The sequence below is a fragment of the Danaus plexippus genome, chromosome 26 (genome assembly GCF_018135715.1).
Source record: "Danaus plexippus chromosome 26, MEX_DaPlex, whole genome shotgun sequence".
Taxonomy (NCBI): Eukaryota; Metazoa; Arthropoda; class Insecta; order Lepidoptera; family Nymphalidae; genus Danaus; species Danaus plexippus.
The window spans coordinates 3,802,781-3,829,099 of NC_083554.1; the positions used below are offsets into that span (position 1 = coordinate 3,802,781).

At 30.0% G+C, this 26,319-nt stretch overlaps 1 protein-coding gene across 1 annotated transcript in view; it reads right to left on the minus strand.

Annotated features, from left to right (window-relative positions):
* Nucleotides 1-26,319, minus strand: part of LOC116774236 (uncharacterized) — a 53,841-nt gene that overhangs the window by 11,225 nt on the left and 16,297 nt on the right. Inside the window, exons 10-12 of the mRNA XM_061524825.1 lie at nucleotides 24,513-24,644; nucleotides 23,900-24,391; nucleotides 22,229-22,379 (exon numbers count right to left, since the gene is read on the minus strand). Of these exons, the coding sequence (XP_061380809.1) occupies nucleotides 22,229-22,379; nucleotides 23,900-24,391; nucleotides 24,513-24,644 (775 nt within the window). The remainder of the gene's footprint in view (nucleotides 1-22,228; nucleotides 22,380-23,899; nucleotides 24,392-24,512; nucleotides 24,645-26,319) is intronic.

Sequence of the window (26,319 nt, forward strand, 5' to 3'; positions counted from 1 at the left end):
TATAGGTATATGTAATGGCATGTTTAATGTGTGACCTAATAAGTTATTGATGAATTATTTCGCTTGCTCGTTATCGATATTTTAAGACGGGTGTGATGTTTGTTACGAAATCTACAAGAATTTATTACTAAACAGTTTTTGATGAAACTTTTATTTTATTTGCTATAGAGATAAAAGACAAAATAAACCGCGAATGAAATTTAAAACGAATTAATTATTTACTATAAAATATGAAACTGAGAATATTTCTACATATTTTTATAAAATATTTTGAAATCTATTCAATTTATCTTAGTTTTATATTAAAGATACGAATATCTAATAATGTGTGGCATGCCATCCGTTACAGATGCCTCATGCCGAACAATTTAGGCCAATATAATTCAGCGTTTAACTGAAGTTAAGCATTTGTTTTGCTTTGTATGGAATATTTTGCAAATAGATTTAATTTTGATTCACGCATATACAAACTAGATCCGAAACTTTGAATTGAAGTTTTTATTTTATTACTAGCTGCTGCCCGCGGCTCCGCCCGGGTGTTGGTCTTTTCGCAAAACTATATAAATTCGCAAAGCCACATGTTGGCTTTTCGCAAAACCATATAAATATATATCAAACTTAAAATGGACCATAACTTCTTTTTCCCTTAACCGATTTTGACGAAACAAAGTTTTGACAATGCTCCTAATAATATGTAATCCAACTGTGAAAACCGCGTTCAAATCAGTTGAGAAGTTTTAAAGTTATAACGTATCAGACAGACAGACAGACAAAAATTCCAAAAATTGTTTTTTTTTGGTTTCTATGACTCTTCTTTAAATGCCTCCTACCAGTTTTTTGGAAAAATATTTAATGTACAGACATTCGATTTTTACTGCCACATTATATGTATATTGTTTTTTAATTATGTCTTCATTCGCACTGGAATCGTTGAATATTTTAGTTATGTCAATGTTTTTATTTCTTGGACCAACTATAATCTTGTGTACAAAACACTAAGGAGTTTGAATAATTAAATGAATTAGTTTATTTAACTATTATGATTCTTTTTTTAAGAAACTGTTTTTGATAACTTTTAACTAATTGACACATTAAGGTTATATTTGGCTGTCAAAACATGACGTTGTGAATCAATCTCAAAGAGAGTAAACAAATGCGTTTGTTATATAATTTAATATGACAACGTTTGCAATAATATTTTTTTTTCGAAATTTTATAAGGCAATATTATATCGGATTGAATTTAATTAATAAAGGCGTATTGCAATGTAGGCAAACATAAGTTACTATTAATGTATCAATGGACATAGTTTCTTCCAAACAAATATGCTTATATTCTTAGTATTATATTTCATTTTTTTTTTCAAACCAAAATAAGCAGTTTCAACTTCATTCATAAACATAATACATAATTTTATTAAAATAAATTTCTTAATTATCAGGAAATACATATTAATGTGATTTTAAACAAGTATTATAGGGACGAAATTTTACTTACAAGTTCATCCCTGATAATATTAGCAATGACTAATGATCGTTGACGAATATAGATTAATTCATAGAAGATTGCCGAGCGAAGCCGAAGGATACATCTAGTGTGTATGAATTAAAATTAAACGAATTAAAAACATTAAAAGTCGCGGCTGGTTCAAACAATGAACCATTGTGACGGCTGATGTTACCGCTATCACGATACACATACACACATACATACATTATTCACGGAATTTACATGTCATTTGCATTTCAGATAACATAATAGGTATATTTTTTCTAAATATTTCTCTTATTTATCATAGTTTTTAAAACGATTTTTATTTTTATCACTGCTTATTGTAAATTTAAAAGTTATGTATCGTTATACATATATATTATTTTAAATTTAACACTCGATTTATATTTTATTTGCAGTTTTATTAAGAGGTATGACTAATCTAACGTGATATGTCGAATACGAGCATTCGAATCAAGCATAGATAATTTGTATTAGCTTTGGCGATATTGTATAACAAACGTACAGACATTGGCATTTATATTAATAGTATAGATTCTGTTTTTATATCAAAATCATATATCTTTATTGATAAAACTCTTCGCTACTTCATACGCATATTGCAGGAGCGTCACATTACATAATAGTGACTAATAAACAACTAGTACTAAAATTATGTATGAATTAAATTACACTTAACGCAAAAACTGATAAACTATGTATGAGTCTATTCGGTTGGGAAAAACATGTTTTAATAATTTACAAATATTACATTTATAATGTCCATTAATAAGTATAATTAAATGAAATCAAACAAATTTCAAAACTTTAAAATTGTCGATTTATAAAATTAATTTATAAATTATTTATTAAAAGAAAAATATTCAACAAAAATATTAAAACTATAACCTCAATAAATGACATCATAAAGTAAACTAAACTCCATTTAAACCATTAACTGTCAGTTTAAACTCATGTCATTATAAACTCACTAACTTACAGGATCCCATCTGTATCGCAACCAATCACGGGAGATGAATCCTTCATCTTACATTTGTTACACTTTTAAGGCACCACCTTGATTACATTTCGTTTAAAATTGCATGTCGTATTCAATGCTTTCGACGAATTTAAAAACATTTATATTATTTGTATGTCCGTCCGATAACAGAATCGCCGGTTGACTGAAGAGTAAAGTTGCAAGTGAGTTGATAAAGCAACGATTTATCGAAGTCTTAACTAAACTAATCAATTTATTGGACACAATTGCTGATATCGTCTTTGTTTCATATCTGAGCGTTTATTTTTCGCTGTTTTTTTAATCTGAGCGTGTATTTTTCGTCTCTTTTATAATTGAGCGCATATTTTTCGTCTGTTTTTCGTATCTGAGCGCATATTTTTTGTTTCTAAGCGTGTTTTCTGCGTATTAAAAAACTTACAAGAAATAAAAAATTATAATCTTAAAGTCATATTATTTTATACTGATTCAAATATATTAGTATAAATATTTAATCGGTTTGTAAGATTTTATTTGCAATCATTTTGCAACAACGGAAATTAAACTTAATTGCTATAACATTAAGCACAAAGTTACTGAAAGTATAAATGTCTGGTACTGTTGAAATCTATCTTGTAGTGTGTTAACATCGGGAAAAGTGAATGCTCAGTAAAATTTTATTACATTCATTAATAAATAAAAGCTATGAAATAAGAAAACTTAAACTAACAAGCAATGTGTAACTTAAATATATAAAACATACCTACACATATAAAACCAAAAAATGGAAGTATGTATGTCGGCATTTATTTAATTATTCAAAGACTATCCAATATTTATTTTTATGTTTCAATGAAGCTACATAGGCTTTAAGTTCTAAAAATTTGGCTGAATATACCATATTTATAATAAGGATGGATGCTGTATGTTTGTTCTGCACGCAATAAATACTAAACAAACAAATTTATATAATTCGTACAAACTAAAAGTTCTATTAAAAGAAAATAGTCATCCTAGTCATAATTAGTCTATTTTGGTTAAGCATTTATATTGTAAGTAGATTTTTAAAACTTGCAATCATAGACCAACATATCTGAAGCTGCAGTAAGGTAAATATTTAATAAAGTAAAGTCTCAAGTAACACAAAACATGTAAATAATATTCATTTAAGTATCATTGTATTTAGTTTATTTGTATATAATAAAGCAATCACTTGTCAATCATGCTTTATATAAATACATTAAATAAAAAATTTTTATCTTCATCATTCGTCTTAATGAGGTATAAAATAATATTTTGGTACAACAATACTCTCGAGTGTTTCATAAGAAGACATTATTTTTTTTACGATCGATTCTTTAAACGCAATGATATAGTAAACTTTATGAAAGCGAACCCAGACGCTACCGTCACAATAAAAACACGGTAAAGCCACGGAAACGCCAATAAAAAAAATCATCCCTCGCGATACCACAGTAACATAACACTGACGTTTTATAAAAAGTCGAAATTTGTTGCCGAACGATAACAGTTTTACTGGTGTGTAAAAAACTAAACCTTATGTTAAGCATAATGTGGTCCATTATAGATTTACAAAACAAATGAATTAAGCCGTTAACTGATACAGTAACCCGATAGTATCGTATGTCAAACTTTTTGTTTAAAATAAAAAAAAAATTATATATGATACTATTTTTATTTACTGCTTTATTAAAAATATTATCAGTTTCCTCATATCACATAAATAAAATTTAATTGCACGAAATGTCTTAATGCATTTCTGGTTATTGATATACCTTATCAGATAAGTTACCAATAAAAGCAACACTGCGTCATAATGTGTAGTCCTGGCTACTGGTAGCTAAGGAGTTTGATTAGAAGAAAAATATATTGCTTCGTCTACAATGAAATATATCATCATCATCGCCATCAGCCTATCGGAGCCCACTGCTGAGCAAAGGCCTCTTCTCACATGGAGACGGTTAGAGCATTAATCACCACACTTGATCAAGGCAGATTGGCTATTTCAAACTTATAATTTGAAGTTATAAGACTAGGTTTGCACACGATGTTTTCCTTCACCGTCTGTGAGTGTCTAAATACTTTTAGATATTACAAATAACTCGGAAAAATCACATTGGTATTTACCAGGTTTTACCCGCACCCTCATGCACGAGAGGCCTTTAACCTCCAGGCCACCACGACTTGAATTTGTTTTGTACTTGATGAAACATATGATAAGTCTGTCTTATTTCAGTTTCAATTAAAGACACAAAATCAGTAAGTTTTTAAAAACTGCTTCAACATATTGATAACAATTCAATACCAATGTTATTTTTCAAAGGTATCTTTATCATCAGAACTTGAAAATCAATGATCCACGGAGTCTGACTCACTGAATACGACACACTAACTGACTCATTCGTTGCTCATACACGGAAAAAACTCAGATATTTGATAACAACGCAAAATACAATTAACCTTGAATTTGATTATCAATTGCGTAATTAGATTTTCCTTACAATTTTCGAAACCTCCCTAGAGCAGGTAGTTAAGTGGCAACAACCAAGCATATATCACAGCACTACATTGATTGATATTATTTTCGGTACTGGCTGCACACAATTATAACAAAAATACAGCAATGAACAAATCCTCTAGCAAACAAAAAGCACCAGACAGTGGTGTTCCTGGTAATCTTCTAAGTTAATGTCCGAAGTGTATTCTGCTATGAGCACAGAGCAATTAATACTATATTTCTACAGAATAGACCAGCAATAAAGTCATGGAAACCATAAAGAGTGGACAAAGGAGGTTCAATAACTTTACGAGGACTCGGCTCCATTTCGTTACACGACACGATAAACAAAACGTTATTACAATGAAAATAAGTTTTTATGTAGTGCAATAAACTTTTATTTATTATAGGAATTATTTATAAGAATGAAAGGTATAATTTTATTTATTATTTCTAAGTTATGATCAGGAGATTTAATTGCATTTTGATTTCGATGATATTTGAGCCAGAGCTGATAATTTTGGGCAACTAGTTCTATATAAACATAATACAAAAAATAAATCTATAATATATGTAAACAGAAAATATTATTTAATTTTTATCAAATAATAGGTAGTGATTTATTACTATATTTAAAGTCAGCTAGTTTGAAAGATAAGACGGTAGGTAGTGACTAGTGTCTACTTATAATCGAGTTAGTGTGTGAAATTTTGGTTCGATCTCATAGAGACACGTGCTTTGATATTCCAAAACTCATCTTAAAGGAAAGGAGTCTTCACCTATGCACCTATAGTAATAACTATTCCAGATAAAGTTTTACAATACATGTATATTATTCTAGCGCAAATATCAATGCAAAGATTTCTTTTTCATTTATTGATCCACGAGCAGTATTCTTATCTCCAGTATCCAGAATATCGCGTTGCAATTGCTCTGCAAATAGACCTATCATGTTCCGACTGCATTCGGTAAATTAACTGATAAACATAAAAAAAATATATCGTATAATAATGAAAACGTGCTGTTAAGTCGTTGCACCGATCTTCAAACACCTGCCAACCTTCCACGACCATAGCAATCAGCGCGTGCGCATTTTTATTATATATTTTTTTTAGGGCCAAAGAAATTTTAATATAATAATAATAAAGACTATACAACTAAATATATAATGAAAATTATAGTACACAGAGCAGTGGATGAATGGAAATTGGAAACAAATATATACAAATTTATTGTTCTTTATTCTCGACTTGCTTGTAATATTTCAGTTTAACTCTACCGTAACAATATTTTAAATAAGATTCCCATGTTACAAATTATGTCGATAATTCTATAATTTCACACTGAATAAAAAAAATCAAAAGATTATTTCGAAATGTTTAAAATAAATTTAAGTTACGCTACGAATATAATAACACTAGTTTTTATGTAAATGTCACCCAAAGACCCGACCCACAACAATGGCTGTACAAGACTTATCTGTATCTTCGTTTATCCCTGAGAATAAGTGTCTTTACTCTCCATTGTGTTCGTATTGTACCAGTTTTTGGTGTCAGGATCTAACCATTGTTGAGGCCATAACAAAACTTTGGTCCGTATTTAAAAAGTAACACGAAATTTAAAGGACAAACAAAGAGTAAAATTTTTGGTGTATTTCACCCGGACTAACCCAAAAAAAAAATCCTCAAATATTATTTATATTCCTTATACAGATAAGAGTAATATTGTTTGTTTTGTTGTTGACTTTTTACGTATATAATTGTAATACAGTTAAAGCAATATTCATATAAAACAATAATACTTGGAACTAAATTCTATTATAGAAATAGACTATGTATATTTTATGTTTGTATGTCACTGACAGATAATGTAACTAAATTTTATATGTATAATGTATGTAGGTAATATTAAAATAATTATTAATCAACAATCAAGTTTATTACGGACGAAGCCGCGTACAACAACAGGTTAAACACGCTCAGCTGTTTGTGAAAAAAAAAAAGCACAATAATAGTTATGTTTAAACCTATTGTAATTATTTTCTAGGCACGTAGTTAGTTTATATCAATTTTAAACACTGGTTAAGTCACGTACGAAACTTCTCAACTGTCAATATTTTTTTTTGTTTTGTTCCATAATATAATGTTCAAAATTATTTTACTTATAACCTGTTAATTGAACACCTGTTTTGACAGCTGTCTTCAACTTTAGTCCTGGATTCTGATGGTGGTCAAACAAAACTAATTTCCGCTCTATGCAAAGAAAGGAACAGGATTCATTGAATAAAGTCCTTATAAAAAGGAGGGTCTTCAAACCAGCCTCCGTGAAACCACAACATCCCACAAAGATTCAAATTCTTCACCACCAAAATGGTTTCAGATATCGAAGAGTACAAACAAACACACAAATATATAATTTGCATTAAAATGAAAGATTTAAAAACTATTGAGTATGATTTGATTTTTTTAAATTCGGTAATATCAGAACGACTTAACATGTCGAGATGAAATTTTAATATAAAAATAGATTCCAGTCTTGAACAGGGATATGGATATGCTAATAGCGTAATAGAAAACAAAGTATAATCACACATAAAATATGATCACACAGAATTAAGTTTACTACAAGTTTGAACCTTCAAACTGATGACCGTCAGTTTTATATACGCTTAATAAGTAAGTACCTACTGTCAATACTTAAAAATTAATTTAAGGTATGTATGTCTGTACGTAGAAAAGTGTGAAACTAAGTCTTCCTGCACTGAATGTGAGATTAATTATTCCAAAATAAGTCGTTACAATAAATTCAATATAAACATATTATGTTTAAGAGATATTACAAGTGTATAACTTAAATGCTAATTAAGTGCACTCCATTTAGTCGCTTCGGTGTACACAATACGACATACATTCCCGTGTCACTAAAATAACCGTTAATCCTAAATAACGCTCCAACGTGAGAATGTCAGCGAATTATTACAAAGGTCGAGTTAAATTAATTTATTCCAATTTAATGTGACATTTCGGTATTTAGCAAGAACATTTGAAAGCAGATTACATTTGTTAAATTTTTCTAATAAATAGATACCAAGTGTAATCTCAAAACATATATCTTAAATTATCTAGGTCGTAAACAGATCTATTATAAGAAAATGTCTCTTAACATCAATATTGTTTATTGAAACAATAACCTTCAATGTGACCTAAGCCTTATTAAAATATTTAAAAAATTAAAAGAAACGCAATCTAAATGTCACACGAAATGTATTGCAAAATGCAATTCTACGAAATGTCATATATGGAAGTGACAGTACTAAATTATAATATATTGGTACAGATTAAAAATTGTAATTAAACGAAAGGAACAATGGGTAACATAACAATAAACATACATCACAGTGTTATAAAGAACCGGATAAAGGCACGGGTTCCGGTCATTACAATTTACCGGATATTCATTATATAGACATTTTATTACTTTTTTAATCAAATATTAAAATAGCATATGGAATAAAAAGTAACGTGGTATTAATATATCAAAATTATATCACATTAAAATTATTATTTCATTTATATTAAAATTTATTTTATTATATTTTTTTTTGCAGTGATTTATGTTTACATTTGGGACAATACACAATCAAAATTCAAAACCTCTTCTGTATATGACAGATGTCATCTTAAAATATATGGTTTTTTTTTGTTGAATTTAAAATCATCTTACCCATTTGTCCCTCGGAAGATACGTAGTCGGGAATTTTGAAACCTCTATTGTACACTTTTCACTCAAACAAACATTATGTAATATTTTCAGATTATCATAACCCACTCGCACTCATTGTCACTAAAATCAAATTTATTATAATTTTGTAAGGGTAAACCAACGTTATATTAGAAATTCAAATTACAAAGACATTTTCCTTTTTTTCTGTATGCAAAAAAAAAACACAAATTAATTGAGATTAAAAAAACAATATCAACCAAATTGAAGTTTCGCGTTCCAAATTCGAAATAGGATAAGTTTAATATTCTTCAGCGTAACAAAATAAGCATATCCCGATCCAGTAAAAACAATAACGAAGCCATCGTCCGGGAGTTCAGTGTTCGAATAGAACCCGTTCTAAATTTAAACCGGCCGTTAGTGATGCGCAGTAACTGGCTGGATGGGATCGACTTTATTTTTAAATTTCGAATCTCGGTAGTCACGTTCAAGGTCGGGTCTGTCAACAAATGTATTAGAGTAATGTTTTAAAACACTAATGTCTTTTTGTGTTTTTTTTTTTTGTAACATCTGGCTCGGATTCATGGGGCGTTTTTGTTGACAATAAAATGTTGAAATGTCTTCGTAATGGTTATTTAATGTCCAGGAATGGTGATATAGTTTAATTTGTAGCTTAACTAAGATAACCTTGGACGACTAATATAGATGAGTGTGGGAGTTTAAATTAAATAATGGCGATGATTGCTGCTAAATGAATTATAATCGCTATTGTTATAGCGCGTGTAAAGCGATTTTTACTGTTCCAAGTGAATGATGTACATGCAATTTCTTCCGCACTAACTCTGATATTATTTCCATTAAAATAGCGCCGTTTCCTGCTGAACCTATTTTAAAGAGAGTTTTAAAATAACTTTCACCGAATAAATCTTCTAAATTCGGGGCAACTGATACAATCCAAATATATCTACACTGCTGACAGACAGACAAATTAGTTTTCTAAATTCCGCACCGATATCAAACATACATATAATTTTGAAAAGACTTTAACTTCAAACAGATTATAATTTGGCGGGAATAATAAAGCGTGAAAACGTCAAATTAAAAATAATAACCGAACGAAGAATAAAGGAACATAAAAAAAAGCAATGCAGTCAATTTACCCTTAGTACATGTTTGAATAGTGAATTATGATACTGACAGTTTTAAAGTTTTAGTAATAAACAACATAGACAGTGTCGAAGTTTAAAAATATTATAAAAACTCGTACTAACTGTTCTGCTAATAAAATACAATATATGTATGTATATTTAGCCTTGATTTACAAAATAGAACACTGTTGTGAGACTTTACTATTTTGGCAGATTAAATTGTTATTTTTTTTGATCATGGTTGTTCTAAAGAAACCGAAACTTCCGAGAGTATGTATCTAAAAAAAAAAAAGGTAGTCCTTCTGAAATAATAGTTTTATTTAGATTTAATTCTAGTTTAAGAAACTTACTTATAATTCGTGAGCAGTATCTGACTTTGATTCAAAAAGTACACAATATATTTATTTGTTCCTATTATTGTAATACAAACATACAGTATGTTAGTCCTAAACAAAACGTAACGATTTAATCCAAAAACTGCGAACACGTGTTAAGTTATTTCGTCAGTTATAACAGATGCTTTATGTCAAATAATTTATAGAACTGTATAAACATACATTTTTGACAAAAAATTTCTTTTAAATTTTTCCTTATGTTAACTAATAGTAAGGGTATTTTTTTTCATTATTTAAATAATAGTGCGACATATGATGAACTTGTACATATTTTTTTTTAAAGTTTTATGAACAGTACTTTTTTTTTAAGAAATATAAAAATTTTGGTTGTATTTTTCATGTAAGAACAATTCCTGTGTCGCTTTAAATGATGTTGTCGATCGTAAAGATTTAAATTTATATAATAAAAATAAAGTATATCTCATCCTTACACTATATATAGAAAACCTTAAACGATTTAAGATGTGTAAATTCAAATACATTTATTATGGAATTCCGTTGTATGTAGGTTAAGACAAACAAAATGGCGATCTTCTAAACAAGCGCTCGGGCTGACTGCGTCTTGTTTAATATCAAAACATCGATGGTGGTCAGATTCCATAAACAGTAATTAAATTAAAAACCATTGTTTGCCAAAATAAATAAGATCTTTAAATAAAAAAAAAAAACAAAGAGCTATAAAATTTCCTTGCACCATCGACCCAATATATATGACGATGATAAAAAATAACAGTACACTACAAATGTTCACACAAACTACAAAGACAGCGTAAGTTTATTTATAATATATTAAAGTTTGCTTGTCGATTAAACCGTAACATAAACCTCAATTTCATCTAAGTTAAAAAATATATAGACAAAGACAGCGTAAAATATTTAAGACATATGTAATCGAAAATTACAATAAGATAAACTATGCTCTATTATAGATACCTATATCATTATCTGTGTGTAATATAAAATTCTTCCGTCCGTACGTCATCGGTCAATTGGTCAGGATGTATTAACGGGATACATGCGCAGGCGCAAGCTACTTATTAGCATGTTAAATTAACCAGACGCTGCCCAGTTTGACGGTTATTTACATTCATATTGAAAATAAAAGAAATGTACATATTTTACATAAAGTTTATTAATAATTATATTTGAAATAGATCATTTTTTTATATTATTATCTTGGTATATGTATAGTTATATATATTAATGTCACAGACAGCCTTAAATTAAATCAATAAAACCTGCGCAGGCGCCACCGTTATTTACGTCTTTCACTTTAATACTCGAGAGCCAGATTTATTATTGAAAAGTTAATCGACTCTGCTGATAATTCCTTGCACCGACTCACTTTTATGTGTTCACAACATTAATTGATGAATTACAATAGTGTTCGATTATATTTTAATTTAAAAAAAAAACTCAAATGCTTTATAGTGTAGGAGCCTTTCAAGTTCAATAACATAAAAAAAGAATATGAGTACTCTAAAATAAATTACAAAAAGTAGTAACGCTCTCATACTATCTCGTTTAGATTCATATAATATAAAACTATTAATAATTAATGTTAAGAGAAAAAAATAATACGGTTTAATTTTCATGATAAATTTTAAAAAAGTTATACATATGGAAGTATTGAACTGCCATTTACTTATTCCAAGGCTTAGAGTCTAAGCTAATAGAATGGCTAACTATTCGTTCAGTAAAAATCTAGATATATGTTGCATATAAATTTTTTATTTATAGACGTAGCTATTTTTCATAATCTGTGACTCTGGTTTCAATATAATTTCAATTTGCTCTTGTATTTGTGCTTATAAATGCATTAGTTTGTGAATCCAACACCTCCTCCCATCCATGCGTGTGGATGTTTGTTTTGCTGTCGTGCAAAAACTACTGGACTGATTTTCATAAAACTTCACATAGATCTAGTTTAGACATCAGAATGAGATATAGGATATAATTAATCCTTATATTCCTTACAGTTACCTGAGGAACGTGGCATAATAATTGTATAAAGCCATGTGACATGGACGATAGGTGTCGCTGATAGCTGGTTACCATATCTATTATTGTAAAACAATTCCGAAAACCTCGCGGACGAAGACACGGGTTAAAGCTAGTGTTAAGTACCATAGTTACTTGTTATTTGTAAATTTTCTCTCATTCCACCCAATTGTCATTAATTGTTGTAATCAAGCAATTGTCGGTTGGATTACATTGATATAAGTGTCATTAAATATAGTTAGTTATCATAGGAAAATAGACTTAAATACTATGGTATTAATTGATATAATTGATAAATATAAAAGTGGATGACCAGTTACATGGTACATACATCTAGGTTACTTGATTTGAAATATTTGAAGCAAAATATAAGTCTTTATTGAGATAGAAGATTTTATGTCAATTTAAACGTTATTTAATGACTCTTGCTAGTGATAATAAAACAATAAATGATCCATCTCATCCTATTGTCTATATATATGCCTACTTCATCCAAACGGAGTAAATTTTCTATGTACATATATGGTTACACAAAACAAGTCAAGAAACCAGAGTAAAGCCACAAAATTTATTTAATGGTACCCTCCCAACTAAATACTGTACTGTACTGTCCTTCGATAGAATTAATGGGGTTATAGTATAGGTGTGATAACACTAGAACAGGGCTATCACGATCCGTTACAATAGAATGATTCATCATAAAAATGAGATGAAAATGAATCTGTGATACAATTTAACATAGTCACCTTGATTTGTATTAAACGTGAAGGTTACGTACAGACGTCTGCTAATTACAGTTATGTATATATATATATAAATTAAAATAATGACAGTGTTAAGTTTACAAATAGAGTGTGTTTATATTAGCAGATATTTTTAATTATATAATATTATATTAACGTCTGTGTAATTAAGAAGGAATTTAGAAAATCATATGTGTACGTTATATGTCAGTTTGACGAAAACAATTTAAAAAAAGAACATAACCTTTTTTTAAATGAAATGAAAACCATCTTTGAATAATAAAGGTCATTGAAGTACGCTCGTGATTCATACTTGAATACAAAAAATGAGGGCATTATACAAAACTATTGTATACACGATACAGCGACATGACGTAGGGGATTACACGACTTAAATGTGTCATGGCATTCATGATGAACGAGTATGAGTTGTGAGGAATGGGGAATTTAAATATTCGTTTGCGAATGTTCGTCTTCGTGTAGTACGAATCCAATGTAAACAGTGATTAGATATAGTACACCGTAATATAAACCTTAGTTGTATCAGCTGAGGTGTTATAATGGGATGTTACAATATGTTTAGAGAGTTAGGATGTTTGCTCCCTACCTGGCTACCTGTTAGCATCCGTTGTTGAAACTGATAAAGAAATTTCTTAATAGATATGAGATCGGTTATGTAAAAGTTGAGAAACAGCTGTCATAGAAAACTGAATGTTGCTTATGTTGTATGCAAGTTTAGTTTGTTAAGAGAATACTGTAAGGATATGTTAAAATAGAGCTTTGAGAGATAGGACAGAAAATAATTGCTATATAAAAAGTTCAGGCGCATGTTTGAAGGACGAAACAGATGATTTAATATCCCGATGTTAAAAACTATATAATAAAATATGTTAGATAAAAGAAATAACCAAACTATTCATTGTACATTGATAGGAATGAATTGATAAGGACCACGTGTTCTTCTATGTGGGTGTGTTTGTTAATAACACATAGATTATAACAAATATATATATATATATATATATATATTACTATACTATTGTTAATATGTTTGTTGATCACTTTACACAAAAACACTTAAACAGCTTTAATCTAACTATATATCGGAATAACTTAGAGAGTTAAAACTCATTGTGTAACATCTTGAATAAGTTAACAGTTATTTTTATATTAACATTAAAGTTCAGCTCATTTTCTTACAAAGATCATCAATCATTGGTTTCTGTATAAAATTTATTAATGTAAGAGAGATTAAATTCATAAAGTATAGTAAATGAAACTAAACTTACGGACTAAATGTCAAAGATCATAACCAATCAAGTGATTACGCAACATTAAGATTAACTTGTCGGCTTTGTTGGAAAATCGAGAAATTATATACGAAATGTTTCCCAATTCTTAATTCTTTTCACGCACGACATACACACATAAACCGAGTTCAATAATCTACTTCAACACCTACAGTGCCGTAGTATTCGTGAAAAAAATTGTCTTATATTCGTATTGTAGTAATTGTTTTATAATAATAATGAAAACTGCCGCGTTAAGTCGATGCGAACTCATACTAAGAGAAATATTCTATTCAAATATATAAATCAAACTTAAGTACTTATAGTCTTAATGGTGTAATGGCGCCTAAATAGTACAATAAATTATTAGCAAGTACGCATTGCTAGATTCAACAGATATCGCCTTAAAATAGATCTAACCAGGCCCTTACTTGTTACATAAAACCATATTTTTTGCTGCGGCCGACGAGGATCCAGAATTAATAGTTACCATCCGGTAAGGAAACACTTCAGCATGAGGTATCCTCAATAAGACGCTACCATAACGAAAACATAAATTCACATGCGGGTTCCAATGATAGATAGCCTTTATTACATTGACGTCACAGACTTAATAGATTTAAATAAATTTGATAGACATATATATATATATATATATATATATATATATATATATATATAAATAGTTTTGAAAATTATAAGGTTGTATGTTTTGATTAATATATAATGCTATGATAACGAGAGGTCATTTAATTTGGTTGTCTGTTAGACAAATATTGACGGAGACATCGCGGTTAAGACAAACACTGACTCATCAAATCCAAAGCATTTCATTAATATTATAGCTATCAATGGAATATCGTCATATAATATTATTAAGAATACAAAAAAAAAAACGTGTAAATATTAATAATGGAATTATAAATATATCTGAATAATATAGAAATATTTATTGTATAAATACATTGATGTACATTTCAACAAACTTACAAATGATGTGCACAAAATGTTATATACGTAATTTATACGTAATTTAATTCCGTGGTTTACCCTTAGGTTAGGAATGTTATGACACTATCACTGTTACGTAAAACGATAACAAAATATTTTAACGACTCCGTGCGTACAGGTCGTTGTCTATAAGTAATTAGAGATAACACAGAGCACACACTGAATATAGATATTGTTAAAGATCGATAAACGACGCGTGCGTCATCGATCGATGCGCGAGAGCGACTGGATGGGAGAAACATCGGAGCATGCGCCCGCGCAGGTTAAGCGACCCATTTCAGTACACGAAACTTCCTTAACATTGTATTTATAAAACTTGCATCTTCAAATAGCCGAGTTATTCGCTGTTTATTCACCGTGTAAATGTATTTTTAGTAAATACAGCTGCAGGTAACGTCTAGGGCCAAGGGCTTCAGTTATTAGCCGTGGCTGTGTAACATTTTTTGTTGTGTTTATATTTAGAATGGCAAAAGTGTCTGTCTGTACAAGGAGCGAGAAAAAAGCTATGTATCGTTTGTCACATTTATATTGTAATGGTTCAAAGGAATCGTTTGTTAGTAATTAATATAACATGTTATTTCCTGTGTTAAATTCTTGTGTAATTATTATAAAGTTCATACCCTGGAACCTTCAGTGGATTAAGGTTATCTTAAGTCGCTAAATATCACGCAGACGATGTTGGGCGCGAAAACTAGTTTGGGTGATTAGAAGCAATCAAAACGTTGGTTATATAAATGATAATATGTTGCACACATTTAATGTTTCATAAACTCGACGCATTTTTTTTTTTTATTCCGTCCAAGACTCGCGAGTCCCCGCAACTTACTCTATCTGGTCGATCGCCTTGACATGTGATCGTTTGAATTAATTTTGGCAATAAATTTTATAAATGTTCTTATGTATATTAAAATACAGAATCAATCAATTTTAAGAAAATTATTAAAGATACTTTGATATTTTGAGAAATAAAATTCTTATTTATTCGTAGTTTCGTTAAACCATATTGTAGACTTGTTAATTGATTAGTTTTTAAATCATTATGCTAATAATGTCTTAAGTTAAATGTACAAAACCACATTTAAATTTTGGTAACATTTTACACTAGCTTTCGCCTCCTTCTTCACACATGTTCAAATTTATTTTTGTATACCTTCGGGACTCCCCATGTTTAAATGACAGCTATTTATTGAAGACTAACGTAACTTATTAAGACCCTTAAAATATTATACACGTGAAAGAATGTCTGTGTTAGTGTATCTGTATTATCCAAAAACCCCCAAAACCTTTTTCGATAAAATGTCCATTCACGTACAACTCTGGATTAAGTAAAATATATGCCTTGTTTTTAATAACACGCATTAAAAAAAATAATATACTTTAATAAGTTTATAATAAATATCTAATGTAATAATTTCGAAATTAATTTGACATTTTTAAATTAACACCACATATAAATTCCTAACAATAAATCCATCTTAATAGATCTCACTCAATAACAAGGAAGGCGGTGTCAATGTCCTGCGCCCGCGCACCCGAATGTGTCGCTTAACACTACACGACCTAGATAGATGATAGCCTAAAAAAAATATCCAACAAACACACCTACATACAAAATTTAATAATAATAAAATCAATATAATCTGAATTAATCTATCAGTATTATAATTATTTGAATTCTAATTTCTGTTTCAAATAAATGTTAGCATAATGTGAGTGCTTCTAGGGATGATATCACTTTACCCTTCGTTTTGTACAAGGAAATGGTCGACTAACATTTGGCGACGTCTGACGACGACGAGACGATGCGTCAACGTCACGACACCGATACGACAGATTTGTTGTAATAAAACAAGAGTATACACCGATGAATTGAATCAGAAGATAATTATAGACAGACACAATACTTTCATTATTTTCCAAGGATTGATTTATACAAAAGGTACCTAAATTATTTTAAAAATTATGCTCGATATTGAATATAAAAATAACTAACATTATTTTTATTGTAATGCCTCTATCTAGCAGATGTATAATCTATATTCAGTATGCTCAGTCTAAGATCACATCGTCTTACTATACAGGGAGCGCTAACGTTATTCATTGATACATCTTCGCAGGTTTTTTTAATAAGGTAAACGAGAAACACACCGTATGTAGTGTGATACGAACTTGTGTTAGGCGTATTGATTGGATCTTTGTGAAATTCAGTATAGTATACCTTTATCTCATGCGATAAATATAAGCTTTTAAGGAAGATACAATTATCATATAATTATCTCGAAAACGCGTGCTAAAGGTAATACAATAAACAATACTAAAAAAAAATTCGTCCAATAGCAACTATCACACATACATTTTTTTATATTCTTAAGTCTTAAGATTAATTACTATATGCTTTCACAAGTCTAAGATTTTACAGAACTTACAAGATAACAAAAGTAATTATAATATTATTTCAAACAGAGAAAGTTAACTTTCATTTTTGTCGGTGTTATAAGAAGTGATTGAGGAAATTTCGTTAAGAATATATCAAGTAAAAACATTAGAAAGCTTTGACTTAAATGTTTATGACTTATAACCACACTATAATATAACATTTGTATTATTTATACGTTATGATATTTCCTTTCTGTTAATGAATCAATATATATACAGACACAAATATATATTTAAATAGGATAACCTTTTTTCGTATTTATTGTAACTAAGCGATTATTTTAAAACCGATTTCCAATTAGCAAATGGGCTTTAAGCTCGCGTCTCTAAAGTTTTACTCCTAGATATTAAAAATAACAGAACAGCAATTTTTTTACGTACCTTCAACTAACTTAATCAATTAGTACAACCTTGTATTATTTAGTAATTTAATGAAAGCGTTGGTTTACATTGACGCCAATTATAATTAGAGTGTTAATAAAAAAATAAATTTTACGCAATATGTTTTTTGTAATATAAAAATTATATTAAGTATGAAAGTTCTTAGAACTTTTATACATATTTTTATATATATGAGTGGGTGATGCAATATATATATATCATGTTAATAACTATTCTCAGTGACCAAAACATTAAACGTGGCTCGCGTTGATCCAAGTGTGTTATAAATGTATTTCGTGTACACAGATCACAATCACAACACGTTTTATATATTAATTTACGTTTGTTTTCGCAACAAAACTATCAAGATTATCCTAAATGTTCTTATATTTTAATGTCCCAGACCTAACTGTTTAGTTACTCCATTGATTGTCACAATAATTCTTAATTGTCACTAAGATTTAACAATCTATAGCCACGAGATAATCGAGCATTAAAATATTATTTAAAGAAAATTATTAAAGCGCTTCAATAGCTTGAAGGTTACATAAACGTTAATTCATTTAGAATACGATGTGAAGTACATTTTAATTTTAAAATTCAATAATCAATACCACTTCAATAAAATTAATTAAAAGAACTTATCATTGGTTTTATTTTTAAAAAGCCGGTCAAGCGCGAGTCGATTTCGTGCAGCGAATGTTTTGTGCAAAGGTTTAAATTATACAGCTTTAATTTTTTTTTTTTAACATTGTGCTTTATACAAAATTTAATGTGTTAAGAGAGGTCGAATATGTTTTGACGAAAGTGACATTTGACTTATATATGCAAGACATTATAGTATAACGCTATAAAAACGTCGTAGAGATATAGGGAACCCCGAAAATCTCTTCAAAATTTATTTATACAGCGTTCCAATGTATAAAAGAAAATTTATTATTGTTTACGTAAGACGGTAACGCGATATTACGACAGATACAGCTAACTGAGATGGTTGACCTTTGGAATCTTTAAGCACAGGCAACACTAGGTCGATACAGAACAGACAGACAGGACATATGATATGTACACGCATATATAAAACAAAATTAAAATTATAAATAAATTACACTTTTATCCTATAACTGTATTAACAAGGTTGTGTTATTAAAGTTAATTATAATTTTATGCTCATTATATATGGTAACATTATTACAGACGATAAATATTAATAAATATGTTTTGTTAGTTGCAATGATAAATCCAAAATAACTTTACATGCAGCTGATATAATTATAATAATTGTAACGTTTGTCCTAACATGTACGCCCCACGCGCGGTGTACCCGAGCGCAAGTGTCAAAAAAACAAAGACACAGCGACGAGGCGGCGCCTGCGCATCGGATTGCGCTTTTTGGTCTCCAATTGAAGTCGTACGCGTCGACTATTTATATTAGTTAAGTTAATGAGTTAGTGTCGCTGTCGGGCTTCGTAAATGAATCAAAACCCTAAACAAATAAAATTATATTATGCATTAAATGCGAACTTTTTCGTTTCTCAATCTGCATAGTTTTACAGACGACGGAACGAGACGGGTTATATCTTTATTTGAATATGTTTTGATATATACATGAAATCCCGACTGACAGAGGAATTAAGTAAATTGTAGTACACAAAAAATATATCATGGCCTTATATACCTAAATAAGTTGATTGTATCTGATGATAATTCAACAAAATCGATAATTATTAAAAACTAACAAATAATTGATTTATGATAAGAGATAATTTTTATATATTTAATGTGGTTTAAGCATTATCTTGTTATATGTGTATGCAACGGTTTGAGGTCGTAGGACAATTATCTTGTGCGGTAAAATCGCAGTTATGAGGACGTGGTTTGGGAGTATGGTTTACGTATCTTAGAACGCGGTTTCTCCCACATTATACATGTATGTATATTTCTAAATTTCTTATAGTAAAATATAAATTACTCCAAAAAAAGTAGAAAAAAATTTATACACATATATTCATTAAAATAATAAGAGCATACCCGTCTCGACATTATGAATAAATTTGTCCAAACAAAAATATTAATTAATATTAATGCTTGGGTATCTTTAATTTTTTTTTCTTATATATGTTAAATCATTTAATTTTGCGTTATTATAAATACATAGTCTTCATTAACTACCAGAAAAACTTTAATTAATAGCGGACTATTAACCGGTGATATTAAAGCGACTAATAGACATATATTATTTTATTGCACCAATCACTGATACCAATGTACTCAAACATTAATGCTGTAGAATTAACATCCATAAAAAAAAGGTATTCCTTAAACAAAAATAAAAAAAATATCCTAACTTATATAACATTTTAACTTATAAAATAATTTAGTAGCATCTAAATTATAAAAAAAATCTACTAAGATTACGCTCGTCTTCATTATCTATAGCAATTAGTAAAAATTATTTGTTTTCAAAAAAATAATCTTAATCATGTAGGTAATGTAACCTATATAAAAAAAGTTTTTTTTAATAAATTTGGTTTGCCGTGATTTAGGACTAATCTGTGAAACGGCTGGACTTATTTTGATAGTAATTTTTTTTTTTTTTGGTATCTTTATCAATAAATAACAAAGCAGGCGTTCCGCGCACATGATTTCGCGAGCACAGTCAGTACACAACGTAAATCAGATGTTTACTTTAGTCACCAATTTATTTATTTTCCAAATAAAGATTTACTATATAGTATATACAAAACATATTTTTTTTACTTTATACCTAATAATACCAATCTGTATATATATTTATTCAATAAGGCTAAAAGAATTCCCGTCTCTAGATCTTAATATTACCCTAACTGAAATGATTGCCAATGAAAAACGTAATCGTTTCGCGATGAGATTTAAACCTTTTTTTCTAAGATCGGTCAACGAACCGTTCGGGAGATTCAAATACAACGAAATTTTATTTGTATCTGAACGATATCTTCATGAAGATGGAAGAAAACTAAATTTTTCGGGTGCTACGCTACCACGCGTTCTTTACTATTTTATAACTGGTTACATAACACCGACGATCTCGGTAATCACAGGATGACGCGTTACACTTAGTATTATCCCAAAACCTTAGTTTAATTTCAATGAGCACACACGGAAAGCTTTGATATAATTATGTTATAGTATCTTTATCGATTAAATGGAACCCAAAAACATTGTTAGAATTTTTGTATGTCTGTTTGTGGGTTACACTAAAGTACATTACAGTATTATTTCATTGCAATCGATGTATAATAAATAGTAATGTCCTAATCATTTCCCAAATGCCACGTGTACAATCGTTGCATATCTGTTGTTAGGAAATAGTTTCTTTAACTTAGTCAGTATTAAATATAACCAGAAATATTTGTGCGTTTGTGTGTTCCTTTATATATGTTATAACACAATCTAAAAGCCCCTGCTGGAAATAAAATGCAATGAATTTCACACAGCATGAAGTTAATTATTCTATAGCTAAAACAGAAAAATAACGCAACATGGAAAGAAATGGAGTAACGAATATAAAAGGCCGTCAATTCGTCAAATATTGATAAAATATTTGGCTGTGGAAATTTCGGTTGGGAATGTTTTCTGTTCACAGTCTACCAGCTCGCAGTACGCAGTCCGTGTTTGCGGAGTAAACAGTGAAAATACGCCAGAATTGGGAATTCACGCCCTTCCACTACACTGTATTACATTTGCACTTTTATTATATTTGATTTGATTTTTATGATATTGCAATGTTATGTGGCTTACAAAGGGTTTTACGTGTAAATGCTTTCTCGTTTTTAATAACGTCAGTGTCAATATCAACAAAGTTTAATGAAAGATTTGAGATATAACGTGAGAGCTGTTAGTTCTGACGCTGATTTTTCTTATAAATATTTGTCTGTCCCATGATTTTATGACTAATAAGAAATTTGTTTAAACAACTATATTTTTCCACATGAACTGATTCCGTCAAATTCGTCTGTAATGACTGACGCGTGTAAAAAATACTGTAACTTTAAAAATAATAAAAATTGCATTAATACCTTCATAGACAAAAATCAAACAGATAATAAAATGACTCACCAGCGAACGGCACGTCGCATACGAATTCCTCTACATAGTCTGTGCTGCGATCAGTGGCGCCACTAGCCACGGACACCGCGGACGACACGCGCAACAAACAAGACTCAGTCTCTGTTTGACTGTCACGGAGCATAGACCGCCGCTTGTACTCCTGAACGATAATACATATATCTCAACTCCATACACCTATATAATACTTATATACTATTGTAAGATACGTGACACAGATAATATTTTTAATACATACGAGATATAATTTGCAATATTCAGCATAAAAATAATTGCGTATGCATATAGAAACAAGATTGCTTTGAAAAAACTTACCAATTACTAAATTATTTTCCTTGTTGTCGCCCGTTTTTTATATCCGAACGTATTTAAAAAAAAAATTACTATGAAATTTAACAAAATTTAGAATACTTTTTATTTGAATTCTTAAGTTGCATTACTTAAGTAAATATAAATAACTTAAGTGTATTTAAAATAAAAAGCTTTTAAAACCTTAAAACATAAGTTTGCTCCACATATTTCAATAGGCGTTTAATGTTAAGTACGCATAATCCTTTGCAATTTTCGTTAAGAAATTACGTATTTTACAATAAAAAAATATATCTTTGTAACTGCGAAACGAATTAGCAGCAAGTATTCATATAGTTCTTAAGCCTCTATATATTCGGAAGAACAAAAATGATAAAAAAAAATATATTAAATTAATGAAAAAAAAATAATACATTTTTAAGGAAATTGGCGTAAAACTAAGAGGGTAACAGAAAATAAAACAATACATAAACCAAAATTAATACAAACATATTTATTATATAAACGAAATAAACTTGAAAAAATAATACAAGAAAATAATCTTAAATATAATATTATTAAAAAATATCTGTCACATCAAGTCACAATGGTAATAATTTTAATACTCGATTTGGTAATCAATCGTTAAGAAATAAGGACCATCGCAGACACGCGACAAGACAGTCGCAACATTAGAATAAATCTATATTAAAGTGTCTGACTTCAGTAACCTAAAAATATACTGTCATGAAGATTTCAAAAATGCGAACAAATGATTAAATACAAATCGTTTGGAATATAAGGACATGCCTTTACTTAACGTACGAACTATACTTACAACTAAATAGTTTTTATTATAAAAATACTTAATGTAATCTGTAAGCCATACTGTTCAAGATAGCACCACACGGACATCACATACGCCTAACATATGAAGGCCTATAATATATCAACTAGTAACATCGCCCTGCGATTTCTTTCTAATTCTTATTTCTTCAACAACCTCCATTATAAGCTGAAATATTTAAAAACAAACTTAATACGATCGTGTTACAGCTATGTGCCAGTCTAGCATGCACGTGCAAAATAGCGTAGGTGCGATGAATTCTTTGTAAATTTTTTCATTCGTTGGAATATGTTCCTACCCTCGTTCTCATCAAGGGATTAAAAGATTTTTTTTTTGTCGTAAATTTAAAACTTTCAACCGCTATAAGAATATTACACAACAGTACATCGGATAACGACTATTAATGAATGGACAAAAATGTATAAAATTAGTCAAGTGAATGGCAGTTAACAATGACTAGCGTGTACAAGTATTGTTTAATGGTCATGCAGTGTACGTTATATCTAGGGTCTTCAGTCCGGACTAACCTGACTTAAAGGACGTATTCTCTCGTGAATGCTATTCTCCGCCTGCTTAGCCGATGGCGGGGGGTGGTCGGGAGTGGGGGGTTGCTGGTAATGGGTCGGGGACATGGGGATATCACGTTTAACGCCCTCACAATACCGCTCACAATCGCTCGGACTGACCATGGACTGGTCATCTAACAGACTCTCCATGGAAGATCTCTCTTGGTTTGAATATTTTCTAACCCTTTTATCAGTCATTCTTAATTCGCAATTCTCGTATTGCGGTCCGAAAGTATTCCTCCGTAACTTTCTCCTCGGATTCTGTTCTTTTATGACGACATTTTCATACATGGCAGTTATAGCGACGGGCTGAGTGCGGTTCTTGATGCTGGTCCTAGGATTCGGTACTGGTATGGCTCTCGGGGAATTGTTTGCGTCGTACTCTGAATAGGATAGTTTGCTGTCGACGTACTGATCGACAGATCTACCGTGTTTAAGATAATGTTTAGAACCCTGCAACAAAATAGATAGTAAACTCCTGCAATTGAATTATGACATAAATCATAAGTCCTAAGCATTAAATCAATTTGTCGATAACAGTGAGTCCTACCACAGGAAGCCGGCTAGGACTCACCTGTATTTCGTCCAAATCGTCCTGACTCCTCGCATGAGCCCTCAATTCATAGCTGTATCCAGATGATGGGGAGTTAACGTGAGTAGGGGACACTGACAAGTTCCTTCGGGGAGGCTTCTTGGGAGGGGTGGGCTGTGGAAGATGTATGAAATGTGGGAAGTGTGGTAAGGACGTAATTACCAAAAACCCAACCATGACATTTAGGTCAACACGAATTATATAACATTACATGTATGTTACTAACAGTACTAACAAGTGAAATTAGCTAAAAAGTATTAAAAGAATGTTAACAGAGAATTACTGGAAAACGTATAAAACAATTTGCCTATTTTAAGCAAATCTGGATGTCGTCACCGAAGCGGGATAAGTGCTTACAATTGCGTAATTGTGAATTTGAACCATTGTGGTCGGAACGGTTAAATGGTACAAGATGAATAAACCCCTTAAATTTTAATAACGTTTTAGATCATGAAAATAATTTTAATGTCAATATATTGAAGACAATTGAGCGATATAGATGATATGAAACGTATTTTTGATAGTCTTATTTTCATAAGCTATACGATAAAATATGATATAAACTCTGCAATTTCATTGATTGAACATAAAAGCCAACTTATTTCATGGAAGGGAACCAACTTTATGTTAGATTGAATTCCCCGCTGCATCTCATTGTCTAGACCGTATTGGATAGGTCTAAGCAGTTCAAGTAATTTAATGTCATCCTGAGGACGGTATAAATTGTCCACAGCCGGTCACTGAATGGACAATTTTCTACATAATAGCCTGTTAGGCATGATACCGCCAACGAATTTCTCTCTCATCTCATAGCTTTACTGTCTTCAATAATTTTCATCAATCTTAATTACGCTCCATGCTGAACTGTGCCGGTATTTAATGGAACTTATTAATGAATATAGCTTCCAGACCGGCTCAGCCACCAAGCGTCAGTTCCGATATATATATATATATATATATATATATATAAACATTAAAGCTATGTTGTTTACTTTGAGGACTTTTTGTGAGTTATAGTATATATAATATATATTTTTTATTTTTATAACATTATTAGCACAAGTATGGGCAAAATGTTGTACTGAATTAAATCTGATTATATATATTTTTTTCTCTTAGATATAATTTTATCAGCGAATATATAAAATCAACAAAATATTACAATAAAACGCTTTTGCTAATATTGAATAATAATACACTAATTTAGTACTCGTATACTTTTATTGTTTCCGCGAATCGTTATTTTAGCGGACGTTTACGACTACGTCAAAGTCTGACATAAATCGGATGCGCGTGCGCAGCTCTGGTTAAGCTCTTCAAAGCGGCGCCGATGTTACCGAAACAAATTTACCAGCTATCATATGAATTTATTTTAAAAAATCGTAGATATGAAATTTGGTACATCTAAATAATATTTAAATTTCAATTAAGCGTGTAATTCCGATTTATAACCGGAATCACAAGTAACGTTTCCTAAATCCGTAGCTATGAATCGATTAGTTATAGATTATTTCTAGTAGCTATACGTCAAACTTTAAATCTCTGGAACCGGGTAGTGATCGTCTCGTACAATTGTATATTAGTGTTCCACTGACCTAAATATAAGCAAAATGATCGAGCTATAAACACATTAGCAACGGAACGATCGTAACATCTGGAGCTATAGTCCGATGTAGTCTGCTCGTATTGAATGACGATTGAAAATACAGTTGTATTGATGACCAAAAATAATATATTAAATGAAATTATAATAAATTTTTTGTAATTTAATTGATAGAAAGAAAAAATA